This window comes from Durio zibethinus, chromosome 3, assembly GCF_047325235.1.
Source record: "Durio zibethinus cultivar Kanyao isolate XHJ-2024 chromosome 3, ASM4732523v1, whole genome shotgun sequence".
NCBI classification, from domain to species: domain Eukaryota; kingdom Viridiplantae; phylum Streptophyta; class Magnoliopsida; order Malvales; family Malvaceae; genus Durio; species Durio zibethinus.
This window is the reverse complement of record NC_143164.1, coordinates 3544540-3559166: the sequence shown is the minus strand read 5'-3', so window position 1 is coordinate 3559166 and position 14627 is coordinate 3544540. Positions and strand designations below refer to the sequence as shown.

Below are 14627 nucleotides of genomic sequence, written 5' to 3'. Positions count from 1 at the left end.
GGCAATTGTCATGGAACACTTTAATCAATGCCTCTTGCATCTTTCTCCATCAGCAAATTGAAAGTAGAGCGTTGGTCCTTCCATAGCTCTTTCACAAACAAGATAAGGATGAAGATTCTGCAGATTTCTTTTATCCATAAGAAGGTTGGCAGCTGGAAGAGTAGTTTTAGGCAGATGACAGCCAAAGGAAATGAGAAAAATTCCATGCCTACATTAAGATGACTAAAGTCTATCACTTTAGCAAAGAACGGAATTATGGAACCAGAATTGCACCAGAGCACAATCCAAGAAATAAACAAGATTGTTTTAACCATCACAGGTGAAATATTGTTCAACACAATTGATTTGGGCGATGGATACTAGTCTTTTTTCTAGTCTGTCAAGCTTAATCTCCTTTTTTTCTAGCAAATGTTAGTTGCAAGTCATCTTTCCTGTTAGACTGAGAATAACAAAATATTCTAGTTTCTCCAGTTCTAACACTTTTAAAACGTATCGGAAACTGCTATTGGCGTCGTTGTCCAATCTGGTGGCTTGCAATTAAGGGCTGGGGCCAGTGTAGCCTCTGGTTTAGTGGTCCAAGCTACTAGACAGTGTAAATGGTCCAAAAGTAAGGCCTAGATGGAATTTTTTTTGTTAATAAGCTCTGTGGGATGTTATTATTTTCTCTGTGTTCCAGACTCTTCAAAGCAATCAGTAGCCCAAATCAAAGCCAAAACCTTGATGGTTGCTTTGTGTTAGAACCCAGGCTTTAGCACCATTCCTGAAGCTGCAGTGATGCACATGGTGATGCTTTTGTTTTTAATAAGTTTTAATGGGAAAAAGTTGGTCTGATGATTTTTTTAGTATTAAAATAGGAATTAATGCAATAAAAAGAACAAGGTGCCATGTTTCTATTACCAAAGAAAATAATAAAAAAAGGAAACAAACTTTTTCTTTTCAGGTCCTGTGAACAACTTCATTATGGCAATCAAAGCCATAGGATTTTCTTGCTTGTATTATATTTGTAGATTCTATGCTTAGAAAAAAACCAAAAAATTATACTTTAACTCCCGCAGTATTGGCGGGGAAAGTAAGGTTAAAAGAAATTACCACCAAATACTAACTCTTGGCAATAAAGAAAATAATAAAAAATAAATATGATAATTCATAGATTTATATTATATAAAATATTAAAATTTTTTGTATTTATTTTATATTTTATATAAAAATTATGTATAATAATTTATATTAATATAAAAAAATAAAAAATATTTTTTAGTTTTATTAAATTTATTTATATATTTTTGTAAATTTTGAATTATGTTATTTTTTATTATTTATTAATATATTTTTATATTATATTATCGTATTATATTTAAAATTATTAAATTTAAAAATAAATAAATAAAAACTAAAATAGGGTAATGATTAAAATATTTGTACGGTGTGTGTCTTGTTCGGCAGGTGGAATTGGAGTGTTGTGGAAAATTCGTGTCCACCCCGCATGCCTATTAACTTCTCCTCCAGCAACTCTCAAGGAGGAAATTCCAAAGCTCTTTACTTTTTTTTATTGGCATTTTAATTTTTATTATTTTAAATTTCCCCATTTTTTAAACTTTCTTTCATTTTCTTCTACACCTTTTTCTTCTATAAATTGCCTTCTCAATTCTCTTAAAAACCTCTTCCAATTCTGCTCTATCCCCCCTTATAGAATTTAGTCTGTTTCTGCTCTCTTTCTTGTTTTTAGAGCTGAGGTTCTGCTGGTTTTGGTCTGCCATCTCATTTGGCTCTGTTTTTCCTGGTTTCTTCTGTTCTTTTCATATCATTTTGGAAGGTTTTTGCCCTTCTATGGCGGGTTTTGGTTGTTAAACTTTGGATTCCAAAGTCTATACCAAAAACCCATGAAGTCAAACTCTTGAAAAAACTCGGTCTTCCAGCAAAACAATTTTTGTTTTTGCTGTTGATCTTGATATTTTTCTGCCAAAAAGAAGCTTTCTTTCTTTTCTTTTTTCTGTTGTGAATCTTCATGCTGCATAAGTTGTTGTTGATGTTTGAGATTCATGTCTCCAGTTGTCAGTGAAATCCTCCGATCCGGGTTTATGATAAATTCCTCCCTCAGACGCAGGACCCATCTTGTTCAATCTTTCTCAGTTGTCTTCCTCTATTGGTTCTATGTTTTTGATAAATAACTTCTTTGTAATTGCTTCAGTTTCACTATATATATAATAAGTCAAATAATAACTGTCTAGTATCCTGAAGTTTTAGCTAAAAATAGTTAGTATCCGGCTCCTGTTGTCTTTGAGGTTAGATTAATCTTGAAATATTAGTTTTTTTTTTTTTTTTTTGAAGTTTTAGCAGTGATTTTGGTGTAAAAATAATATGGCTTCATCTAGTGGAAATTCCAATTCCTTAGGTTCCACTCTGCTTCAGAATTCTGGCTCTGAAGAGGATTTGCATCAGTTGATGGATCAAAGAAAAAGAAAGAGAAAGGAATCAAACAGAGAATCAGCAAGGAGATCCAGGATGAGAAAACAGAAGCACTTGGATGATTTAGTGGCCCAAGTGACAATGCTAAGGCAGGATAATAACCAAATCCTGACAAGCATCAACTTCACCACCCAGCACTACTTGAACATCGAGAATGAGAACTCAGTTCTGAGGGCTCAGATGATGGAACTAAGCCAAAGACTAGACTCCCTAACTGAGATCCTCAATTATCTCAACACTCCCACAACTTGCAATGGGGTGTATGAAACTGGGGATTTTGAAACAAGTGCTGATCACAGTTTCACCAATCCTTTCAATATGCCTTATCTTAACCAACCCATCATGGCCTCTGCAGACATCTTTCAATACTGATCCATCCTCATCAACATCATCATTACTATAAATGGATGAAAAATGGTCAAAAATTTATGGATGTCTTTGCATTAACTTCCCCTTCTTTTATGCTGTTGTTATTATGATTAATATATTAGTAAAACATTAATCTTATTGTGAACTAGCAAGATGACATAAAAGATGATTGCAAGAGAAATGGGGCGACTAGCAAGTAAAAGCTGATTGCTAGGGGATAAAATTATGAGTTTTTCTGCTGTTGTAAATGGGGGATATTTCAGATATAAAAATATGGTGTGAAGGGTTGTGGATGTATGTGGTATCCCACGCTATGTATTATAGCATATATTAATTCATTCATGAATATGACAAGAAAGTGGGACAAATCGAAGACCTATCAATTATCATTAACTATTATTTTCAAGCTTAAATTCTTGCTTTCGTATTACTTTATCTCTCTCAAACACTTTGTATAATATATGGAAGGAAACCTTTCAAGAAATAAAATAAAAATAAGAAATGAGTTAATTTACCTTGAAAAATTAATAATTCTTGTAATTTTATGCTCCAATCTATAACATTTATGCATAATAATTTAGTAGCATTTTCATTAGCTAATAATTTTTTATTTCTTTCAAATAAAAATTTTTTTCTAACTTTTAATTTAAAGAGGAAACCGACACAACCATGTTGAGAAGAATCAGAACCAAACACCTCCTATCAATTTGAGTGCCACTAGATGTTATCAAGATCATGATAAGATTAACTATGACATCATGGATGAAAGAAATTAGTAGAAAATATATAAAAAGAAGGACCATATCAACTCATTTCTTCTCTTGATTCTCTCTCTCCCTAATCTCTTGTTTGTTGCCACTTTGCAAAAAAAAAAAAAAAAAACACCTATAATTTTGCTAAAGGTTCAATGTACCATGTGTAACCAAAGTTTTTTTTTTTTTTTTTTTTTTTTTCGTATGACTTTAATCATTTTCGTGTTTGAATTATGAATGCCCGATAACCCATTCAAAAAACGAGGGCTATATAATATATATTCTTTCACCTAACGTATGCTTATACATTTTTAAATCTTTTGAAATATATCTTTCATTGAGTAAAAATATATCCGTTGTTTCACGTATTTTCAATTATAAAATCCTATTTCTTTTTTGTAAAATATAGTATTATAAATATCGTAAGTCCGACTATTTATATAGAGAGAGAGAGATTAGGGTTCATGTAAAGTAAAAATTTCAACATTCGTAAGTTTAATTAAGTTGATTTATATGTTTAAAGTTTAAATTATAATATTTATGATCTCTTTCTTTATTTTTAAATTATGAAAAAAAAAATTGATATGACAAATTTTTAGCAAAGGAAAAGAGAAGAACCGAACAAAGAGAAGTAGACAAGGGAATTGAGTAAAAAATTAGCCACCATTATTAAGGTGAATGGAAACGTGAAGCTTATATCCAACGTAGGGTGCCAAACCCCGCAACCTACTGTCAAGCACGTTGAACCAGTATCTGCATTTGTCTGATTTTCATTTTTCTACATTGGTTTCTTTTAATTACACTTGTTTAAAGCTAAAATCCAGATTAAGCATACTGGCCATGTACTTGTTTAAAGTTGACCCTTTAACTCAGTGATATTGACTGGCATTTCCCCTAATTTAATTGAGGTTTGATTAGGAGATGCCATCATATTTAACCTATCTTTGGATGCAATTGCATCCCTAGTTAAGTTTCAATTACTTCCAGTTAAATTTAAGTGTCAATTCCAATTAAGTTCATTTAATATAAATTTTTCATTGAATTTTTTTTTTAATCGTAATTATAATAATAATTATTATTACTTTTAATATCATCAAAATTAATCTTATCGCCTATCTAAATGAATCTTTAGCAATAGTTAATTAAATTGCTGGTCATAATTAGTTTGAAACATTAATCCTAGAGCATGTTAATTTAATTGGCCATAATTGTTTGATGCAAGGGAGAAAAAAAAAAGCACCCTAACATTTTGATTAGTGATTAATGTATGATCTTTCTAGTGAAAAAAAAAAGTTCGAATTTATTTTTTTTTTTCAAAAAGAAAATTAATCGCTTACTTATAAGATATAAAAAAAATGTAAAAATTCCACTTTTTTTCTCTTTGGCCTTCTTTTGTTTTCTTCTTTTCTAAGGAAGGAAGTTATTCTAATTTTTTTTTTCAATTTTTCTATCGAATACAATGCTTACAGAATAAAATCTTATATAAGATCCTCCATTGCCAAATAAATGAAACAAATACTAACCACAAATGAAAAAGATCAAAAGAGAAGCCTACTTTGAATTATGTAGGGCTTACTTCCCCTGCATTTATTGATTCAATTTGTGCCAAGAAATAGAAAATGTTGTTGCTTTATAGTGCATGAAATGCTAATGGAGATTACACCAATTAAACTGGAGCCACCAAAAGGTAGGCAAGAAAGTGGGTGAATGATATCATTTGATGCATTAGAGCCGGTAAAATTGACTCGAATAAAAAATATTCGTCCAATCTGAACTCAAATTAATTCGAATCCACGTTAATATAAAGCCAAACCTCAACACGATTGGCATCCCTTTCAACTTCCTTGTGTTTGATTGCATGCTAGCTAGAAAAAAGACAGAAAGAGGATTGATTTAATAATCAAAGCAATGAGGAAATTAGCATAACCAATAATCAGAAAGGCTTCATTTGAAGAAAATGGTGTCTTTTTTTTTTGCTTTTGTTTAATGGAAGAATCAGTAGTTTCTAATGTGCTTTCATTTATTACTTGAATGATAACTTGCTGAGGTGAGATCAGTTCACAGCAAGACATAAAGCAATGGTAACTTTATATTTGTTTTACTTTCCATGGTGGAAAAGCTTTTCCAAACTGGAAGAGGAAGACAGGCCGGCAAAACGTAACATAAAATTTCCATCATGCTACGTTTACAACCCAAGCGACATCATCTCTTTCTAACAAATATTTAACTTGCTAGCTTTTGCTCTTGTTGTTACGATAAAGTGTTAAATTTTTAATTTTAATAATCAGAATTCAAATTCCGACGTTGTAAGCACGTGAAAAGGTGATAAAGGAATTCAATCGACAAGAAGTGAGCAATCAAAATTCATTTATTTTAAGCTTTGGTTTTCGCTTTTGATGGAATGGCTGGCTGGCTGGCTGGCTAGTAGCATGAAAGGGAGCAGAGAACATGATTGATGTCCCACCTACACGTACTAAGCAATCCAAATAATTGAGTGCAAAGAAACATTGTGTTAGATCATTCAAAGATTAGTCGGTCACAATTGCATCATCTCAAGTCATCAGTCTGGTAAGTGGGGTTCCGACAAACATTACTGTAATTTCAGTACGTAGGCTACAATGGAACATGTTAAAAAATCATAATCACAGTGTGGCATGAGTTCAGGTTTTTGTTTTTTCTCCGGTGATCAATGGGTTTTGACTAAACACAACAGTCATATACCCTCCTTTAATCAAGGATCCAAGCAAAAACAAGCATCGATCTATTCTTTTCATTTACCATGTAGTTTGCAGGTCTATAAATTTCACAAAACTCATAAAACAGATGGATTTGAGTTTCAAAAACAACATGGGAATTTTGGACAAGAAAATGCAGATAAAAGAACAGAAAAAAGTAATGATGTGTTTAATTTCATCGGCCTATACATAGAGAGAGCTAAAAGAACACGTTCAGACATTAAGATTAAACACATCAAAAGCGTTGCCATTATCAATTACAGTAACATATATCAGAAAGGATCACCATTTTAGGAAACCAAAATCTAAACGGCATTCGCATAATCATCATTAACTAAAGAAAAGGAGGGGAAAAACGGCACACTTGGGGGGTGGAAAGTGGGGACAAGGTGCTTGGTTGAATATCGATCCTATATCACAGAAGCTGATCCCAAGGCAATGTTCAACTTAAAAACATTCATATCTGCTTGAAAAGTTTCCCATACAAACTAAACAACACATAATGGAAATATGGAAAAGTTTATACTACTATTTAAGTGTCAGTGTTAAAGCTTGCCCGCTGTTCTATGGTCTCTTTTTCCTGGGAAAGTAGGGGCCAGGTTTTTGAGTTTTTCTTGTGGGTCAGAATTGGTCCGCTGTGAAACAAATGCCAAATCAAAAAAAAAAAAAGTGAGGTTTAAGAACGATGTTCTTGGCTGGGCATCGGCCATGAGTAAATGCAGTCTAGTATGACTGTGGCCCAGTTGGCCCAATTACTAAGCGTCATCAATAATTCAATTATTGTTAAATAATTTTTTTGTTTATTATTTTTATTTTGGACTAAAAAATAAAAATTATATTTGGATATTGATGAAGTAAACAAATAGTTTTTTAAATTTTATATAAAAATTGAAAAAGGTTGAATCTGTTTGGTGTTAGGCTTCTTGATTATTTGTACCATTCAAAATTAATTTATAATAAATTATTAAATTATTAAATTTTATATTTTATTTTATTTTATTTTATTTATAATACTATGCTACGTAGACCATGGTCCAAGCAAAGCCAAGTGGCCTTGATCTCACTTAAAATAGGCTTATTATAAGGTTAGGTTACCCCCATCAGGTTTATCTAGCTATAGGCTAGTTTTTTTTTTTTAATTAATGATATTATTGACTTTTTGTAGGACAATATTTTTGACTTTGACCTATCATACAGCATTAAAATTAGGGCATGTAAGAATTATCACAAAAAAATTGTCCTATAATCATAATTTTAAAATTTCAATTGAAATAAAAAATTATCAATAAAACAATCAAATTTATCCAAATAAAACATTTAAAATTTTTTTCTATTTATTATGAACTAAATTTTTATTATTATAATTAAATTATATTAATATTTCATAGTAATTATTGTGAAATCAAATTGGGATGAACAAAACTCAATAAGCTAGGCACATCAAGATTCAATCCAATCAATTTTCCTTTAATAGAACAAAATTTTAAAATTTAACAATATGATATCTTCTTTTATTGGCAAAAACAAAATTGAACTTAAGCTCAGTCAAAGGTCCATTTTCCAATGTCTATAATTTCTCGGACCCACCAAACAGAAAGAAGGGAAATGGTGCGAGTCATACTCATCTTCGTTCTTTTTAATTTTTTAAAAATTAGGTATGATAATTTAAAATAATATAATAATATAAAAATAAAATATAATAATTATTATATATAAATTTAATAAAATAAAAATTTATTTTTTAGAGATAAAGATTCTATGAAAAAATTTAGCGTTTTTTTTTTTAAGTATTAACGAAAGTATAGTATATTTTATTAGTAGCACAAAAAGAGAGCGCACTCCGCTCCATTTTTTTTAATTTTAATTTTAATTTATCTTTTATTGTCGAAATTTAAGAAAAATAAATAAAGAAAAAAAAAAAAAGAAGAAAAGTAAGACGAAAAGAAGGGGACGGAGCAGAAAAAGAAGCCTGTGGCACAATTCCCCATACGTGCCCTTGACTCTCTTTCTCTTCTTTGTTTCCGTCGTCACCGTCGCCTTCCTCTCTAACCACCGTCGAAGCTTTCGTCACCGTTCAAATCTCTCTTCTCTTTCCTTCAGCTCCATCACTCCTTGAAATCTGTAAGTTTCGCTTGTTTTTAATTTTTGCTAGTTTTGGGTGTTGAATACTTGAAATAAGTTCAGAGAATGAAGTACGAAACGAAACCGTATTCGAGCGTAGTTGAATTTTTTTTGTTTTTCGATTTTGTTTTGCTCTTTTATTTAGTTGTAAAAAATTAAAATAAAATTATTCTCTCAAGTAATTGAAGAATTTAATTATGTAAATATTCGTGACTTAAATGTTTTAATTTACGTTATTTTTCTTAAATTTGGAGAAAGCCATGTATAAGCTTTAGTTATTGAGGAAGATGGTTTCTAATGCAAGCTGAGAAAAGAGAATGCATAAAGTTCAATTTTTTTTTAATATTTATTTAAAAAAAAGTATTTTTTTAGATTTTTAACCTAGGTTTGGATCATGGAATAATGAGGGGAAATGAAATAAAATTGTAAAAATGCTCTTTAAAAATGGAACTAAGCAAGTCAAGTGTGGTTAGTGGTTAGCTGAAGTACGAAGTAGTTATCTTTTTGAGTTTGTTTAGTTGGTTTCTGTTGTCTGTTTAATTTTTAATTCTAAAATTCTGACTTTTTTTGTGCTAATTTTATTTTACAGGAAATACTTGCTGTTTATCCTCTATGAGGTACTTGGCCTTGAGTTTTGCATAGCTTGAATAAGTTGTGTGAATCATGGGGTCAGCTTGTTGTGTTGCAGCAAGAGATGGAACCCTTCCAAACAGAACTGGAGGTGAAACTTTGCATAGAAATGTAACGTGCTCGCCGTCATGGAGCTTCCGTTGGGATAATCGAAGGCGTGTGGCTGGTGAAATTGAAGAGACACCTTATCAGGTGTCTAATGGAGCTAGCAGAAATGTTAGCATGGAGATAAAAGGGACATTAGGCTCTGATAGAGGTAATCTTTCTGATCAAGGAAGTCCGCTTGAGATTGAGAACCATGGAACACCCACTTCGCAAAAATCACCAGTCCATGAAGAAATGGGTGGGACTATGATGACCCGCCCTTCAGGTAAATTCTCTTGCTAAATGAAATAGCATATTGGCATACCTTTTCCTATCACCATCTTGACTGCACATGAGGGTTTCAGGAAATTTTTGCTAGAATTTTTGTTCAATGTTCATTATTTGGAGATTTTGTAAATTTTTTTTTTGGTGCATTGGGATTATGTAATTTATGTAAGTTTGTCCTTGGAACTTGCATGTGAAAGGCTGTAAGGGTCCTCTAATCACAACTACTGCTGGCTAAGAACTAGGCCTTTGATAATGCTTACCTTTAATGTGCTAGGTACATGGTCTTGAGTACTTACAAACAGAAACTGCTTTTATCATAAGAATGAACATAAAACAGACATGTTTTCATATTTACAAGTTACATGCATTCCATTATTTTCTACTTCTACTCTTTATTCTCCCAATGCAGTTTTGACCAATATGGCTTGTAGTCTTTTCCCTCCCTTTTGTTACTTGTTTGTATTGTGTTTGATATTGTTTTATCATAAAACTTTTATGTTGTTGATGCAGATATATCAAGGGCAAGCAATTATTCCATTGAGGTAAGTTTGATTTAGTTGAATAAGCATTTTATGCTTGTGTTTATTTTCCTTTTATCTTTTGGTGATGCTCTAGCCTATCCACTCCTTTTGATGGCTAACATGCCCTTCTGATTATCTTTCAGGTGAAGAATTTGGCAGAATCGCCAGATATTGTGGATTCATCTGCACCAAAGCTTTCATTTTGTATACCTTCATCTTTATCACCACCAATTATAGATACTTTGTCTAGCCATGCTCATTCACTTCCTTCCAACTCAACCCCATCCAGACGGACTCGGCATTCCCCTGGGCACCGGCTATTGAGGCAGGTGTCTGATAGTCGAATCCTGGGAATGAAATCACCAAATAATTATTCAATGTCTGAAGGAAGGTCATCTTTTGTGCTTTCCACGTGTAGCAATGACTTAACAGCTGGATCTCATGGAGGCTCTTCTGATGGTTGGTCCATGCGCACTTTTTCTGAGCTTGTGGCCTCTTCTCAAAGAGAAAGGTGGTCTTTTGACACTGAACACGTAGGCTCTGGTTATGGCAATATAAGTGGCTCTAGCAGCAGGTTCTCATATTCTCCATCCATAGATATGCGAACTTGTGGGGCTTGCTCAAAGCTTTTGGCTGAGAGATCTTCATGGAGCAGCAATGAAATTTCAGTTGTTGCCGTACTTGTCTGTGGACATGTTTATCATGCTGAATGCTTGGAGACCATGACGCCAGAAGCTGACAAATATGACCCAGCCTGCCCATTATGCATGGTTGGAGAAAAGCAGGTCTCAAAGATGTCCAGAAAAGCTTTGAAAGCTGAGGCAGAGTTGAAGGCAAAATATCTTAAGTTGTTAAAGAATAGAATTATAGATAGTTTCGTAGATGGCGGTTGTGATGATTTTGACCACCAACAAAATGCCAAACGAGAAGGTAAAGCTCCAAAATTGGAACCCAGTTCAAGCTGGAGAAGCTCCATGGCAAAGCCTTTCTTGAAACGCCACTTCTCTATTGGGTCTAAGTGGGGCAGATCACTATCGGAGAATGATTCTGCCAGGAAGAAGGGGTTTTGGGTAAGATATCGAAAAGATTGAGTTCCTTCCTGTGCTGGCATGAGGTAAGGAGCCTGTTCATTTCATCATAAAAGTTTATCAGTCAGTAAATATGCTTTTGTTTCCCTTACTTAAAAGGGTTTAAGTAGAGAAACTCACTGCTTACAGTATGCTCTGTGAGTCATTCTTCCAAGTTCCAATGCAATCAAATCTCAGCTTCTCAAGTTAGAGATTCTCCCTCCTTTTCTTGAAGTAATAGTATCTACAGGATAGCCATGGAAAATTTCCTATATTGACCCACCCTATAACTCGACTCCATTGGTGTTTTGCCGGGTAGGGCATGAGTGTGACAAACTTTGAATTGGATCAGAATTTAAATGGTGGGATTTTGAGAGTTCAAAGTCCTAAGGAATGCAGTTATTTGCTTGATTCTAGACAGTAAGTAAGCTTGTTCTTTGTAGGTTTCATGCTAAGATGTAACTGAATGTTGCTGCTTTCAACATCTACATGCCATTCTGGATGACACTGATCTGAAAAAAACTTACGCCTTCAGCCATTGACAAGATCAACTCAATGAAGCATTGAATTGATTGGGAAAATGACTACTCAAAATTTCACTGTGCTTTGCCTTTTCAATTCTTCTTCGCTGTATTCACATAATTTTTATTGTTAACACAATAGCTCTGTGCTCTTGTAGTGCTTGGGCTGGAGTTTATGGAGAATGGATGACTCATTACGTGTTAAAGCTCAATTTCACATTCGCATAGTTAGTATAGTCATATAACTTTGGGCATATATTCGATTGCTTAAAAGTCATTCCTTCAACAACACAAATAAGAAAGACTTTGGGTGGACAGAGGTATGCATGGTTTGAATTGCTAAAATGGGTTCTCCATTAGGTCAATTATGCTCTGTAATCCAGATTTGTAACTCAGATAAAGAAGCCACTGCAAGTTCCTTCTTCATTCGAGCATTAGAAACTTGTTTCTCACCTCTTAAAGTTGCATTCTGGACAAATGATTCAGCTCTCTCAGGAGAGGTGATTTCCTTGATCAGGGAAGGCCACTGTTTCTCAACCAAATCCAATGCATAAGCAAATACCTCTTTCCTGGATGCTTGATCATCAGCTACAATATTGTAAATTCTTCTGAAAAAGGAAATTCAAAGAAAAGGAGATAATCGAAGTCTTTGTTTCTTCTTTAGCATGCTAGTAGCAGTTTGCCAGATAGGATAGATAGATGGCATCAACAAGATATATGGGAGCTAACTAAAAGTTTCAAAGACTCGTGAATTTGATTCTGCCTGATGGGGGCCTTTAAATTAGGAACTGATATTTGGATGCCAAAGCTTTTTATTTGTCCACTTCTTCAAGTAGATACAGTCTGATATTCTGAATTCCTGATTAACTGCACTAGCAAACCTAAGTGCAGCTTATAATTAACGCATACCTGGAGAGTCGCATGTGACTATTGGCCTTAAGTGCTTGACAAATGTCGGCAACATGAACTCTGGATGTGAATTGTTTGGACACTCAGTTTCTGAGATTCTGATCAAGATTCCTGCTTGATTATTGTGTTAACAGCACTGCAAATGAAAGCAGCAGACAAGTTACTCACTTGAAGCCTCCAAAATGTTTGGGACGAACTTCAAGAACGTAACAATAAGCTAAAATGAACGTTTATGACATGAACAGTTCAAAGAAAATGCATTGACGATTTATCATGACATTAACCCAGTATTACAATAAATTTGCAGACAGCATTAACATATGAAGATGGAGCTAATTTCTATAGCTAATTATAAATGAACGACGAAGGCCAAAAATTTAGATTTAGGATAATACTACTAGTTCTCTCCCTCTCCTTACTCAATCCCCCATCTCTAATTGGCCATCACAAGGTGGAACATTTACCTAATATCACTGTCTTCATATCAAGAAACTAGAACCTAACGTGTGAATTCTTTACTAACTACTGATTCTAACCATCGAACAACTGGTTATGAAAATTATCAATCACAACCTTCTACCAGGGCCATAGATACCTCCAAGTCGGAATACTTGTGCCTTGATCCCAATATCATGGTCTAGATTCAACCATCCTTGCTCAGCAACTAACCTCAATTCAGCCAACTCGTTTGTAGGGCTTGTGGGGTTACTGCCACGATAAAATCCAGGAAATTAGCGACTCCTGATGGGGAGTAATTTACAAAACAATAGTCCACAAAGGAATGATCTTACTCATCCACACATGCAACACTACAATCTTCATATACACCTGTCAGATGTAAGTTTTGGTAAACAAAAGGGCTTGTTAGACATAAGGTATCAAATTGTATTATTCCTTTTAAGGAGTAAATGATGCAAGGTTTTACTTCACTGTCACTTCTCCTTTAGAGGCAAGAAGAACTTCTAAAATACACGAGAAAGCTCTCCAACAGACACCAGAGTGCCCATCTATTGACAAGTAAAGTAGCAGAATAATGTATGAAAACGAAGTCTAGATTTTATTTCAAGGCTGAACATTAAGCAGACAAGGACAAACGTAGATCTTCTTCAAGGATGAAATATTACAGATATCGTACAAAAGAGTCACTTATATCTTGCTAATATTCAAGCGTTTATGCATGCTATATTCATTCAAACAGCAGATATGATGATAGGCATACTAGTTGAGGAAAATAACAGAGCCACTGAAGATTGCCCTCCATCAGCTTACTTCTTAGGAGTTCTCCATGTTGAAGCAACTATAAAATCAACAAGGAAAAAATGCCAAATTAAAAACCTTATAAAATGGGCATGTCCTCAGAAGACCGATCGAATGCAGTAGGTACCGTAATCTGAAAAACAGGGAAACATTCTCAGCATACCGGATCACCAATACCCACAACGGGAGGAATTGAGACAAGAAGATGTGTATAGCGTGTCACTGTATTCATGGTACTCATCCTACAGTACACAAGACGGGAAGCAAGACAAAAATCATTACAAAAAAATAAATATGATAAAAGTAAACATTTTAGTCTTTGGGCAATTTAATTTCCAAGAACATTATTTGGTCATATAAACTTTTCAATATGCAATACACGACCAAATTGGGGATAAAAATAAATAAAAACTAAAACTTACTCTGGCTGATTTGCATAAAAAAGAATAATATCAATCAAACCCTTTTCGCTCAAGTTCGTTTTTCTTCTCCGCGCTTGTGCAAGTCCCAGAGACAATCCTGCAATAAAAAAAATATAGAAATGATGATGCATTCTTCTCAGTTTAATATTATAAACAATAGATAGTTAGGCAATCTTACCAGCCTTCATTCAGGAGCTCCCGAGCAAAGAATTGTCCGACAAACATGCCATGAATAAACATCCGATTCCGAGAATCTTGGTCTATCTTTTCTGTTTGGTAACAGCTAACAGCATTCGCGTAAATTAAAAACTTTGGTATTGTATCTAATTTTCTTAAACGATGGTTAAATTGAAGGGGACTGGCTGAGAAAAAACGTCCTGACAATTGACATATCTCAATGTCGTGGCAGTGTGGCTTTTGCTTAATAGTAAAGATTCAATTGTTCAAATACAAATTAAAGCGAGTTAGGTAGGAATGGGAGAGAC

The 14627-nt window shown here is 33.6% G+C and overlaps 1 protein-coding gene and 2 pseudogenes across 4 annotated transcripts; 2 read left to right on the top strand and 1 right to left on the bottom strand.

Moving 5' to 3' along the window:
* The first annotated feature begins 1658 nt into the window (after positions 1 to 1658).
* Positions 1659 to 3203, top strand: LOC111300792 (bZIP transcription factor 44 pseudogene; annotated as a pseudogene). Its single transcript, XR_016340784.1, has one exon. The product of XR_016340784.1 is annotated as a bZIP transcription factor 44 pseudogene (transcript).
* A 5026-nt stretch (positions 3204 to 8229) lies between these two features.
* LOC111307774 (uncharacterized) lies at positions 8230 to 11766 on the top strand. 2 transcript variants are annotated; one of them, XM_089758091.1, is made up of 5 exons: positions 8230 to 8443; positions 9033 to 9443; positions 9956 to 9987; positions 10110 to 11080; positions 11477 to 11766. In XM_089758091.1, exons 2-4 carry the CDS (start codon positions 9107 to 9109, stop codon positions 11055 to 11057), a joined length of 1317 nt encoding a protein of 438 aa, XP_089614217.1. In that variant the 5' UTR covers positions 8230 to 8443; positions 9033 to 9106; the 3' UTR covers positions 11058 to 11080; positions 11477 to 11766. The 2 variants fall into 2 exon arrangements, with proteins under 2 accessions (XP_089614217.1, XP_022761755.2); XM_022906020.2 differs by having other exon boundaries at positions 10110 to 11766.
* An 18-nt stretch (positions 11767 to 11784) lies between these two features.
* On the bottom strand, positions 11785 to 14574 carry LOC149519537 (uncharacterized; annotated as a pseudogene). Its single transcript, XR_016335844.1, has 8 exons — positions 14321 to 14574; positions 14143 to 14239; positions 13884 to 13962; positions 13697 to 13760; positions 13255 to 13306; positions 13037 to 13171; positions 12464 to 12599; positions 11785 to 12162 (listed from the first exon to the last, which is right to left on the bottom strand). The product of XR_016335844.1 is annotated as an uncharacterized LOC149519537 (transcript).
* Between the last annotated feature and the right edge of the window lie 53 nt (positions 14575 to 14627).

Bases quoted from the DNA above. Each gene is read 5' to 3' on its own strand.
- LOC111307774 (XM_089758091.1), top strand. From the start codon at position 9,107: ATGGGGTCAGCTTGTTGTGTTGCAGCAAGAGATGGAACCCTTCCAAAC. The intron at 9,444-9,955 runs GTAAATTCTCTT...TTGTTGATGCAG, and splicing joins TATGATGACCCGCCCTTCAG to ATATATCAAGGGCAAGCAAT. The intron at 9,988-10,109 runs GTAAGTTTGATT...ATTATCTTTCAG, and splicing joins CAAGCAATTATTCCATTGAG to GTGAAGAATTTGGCAGAATC.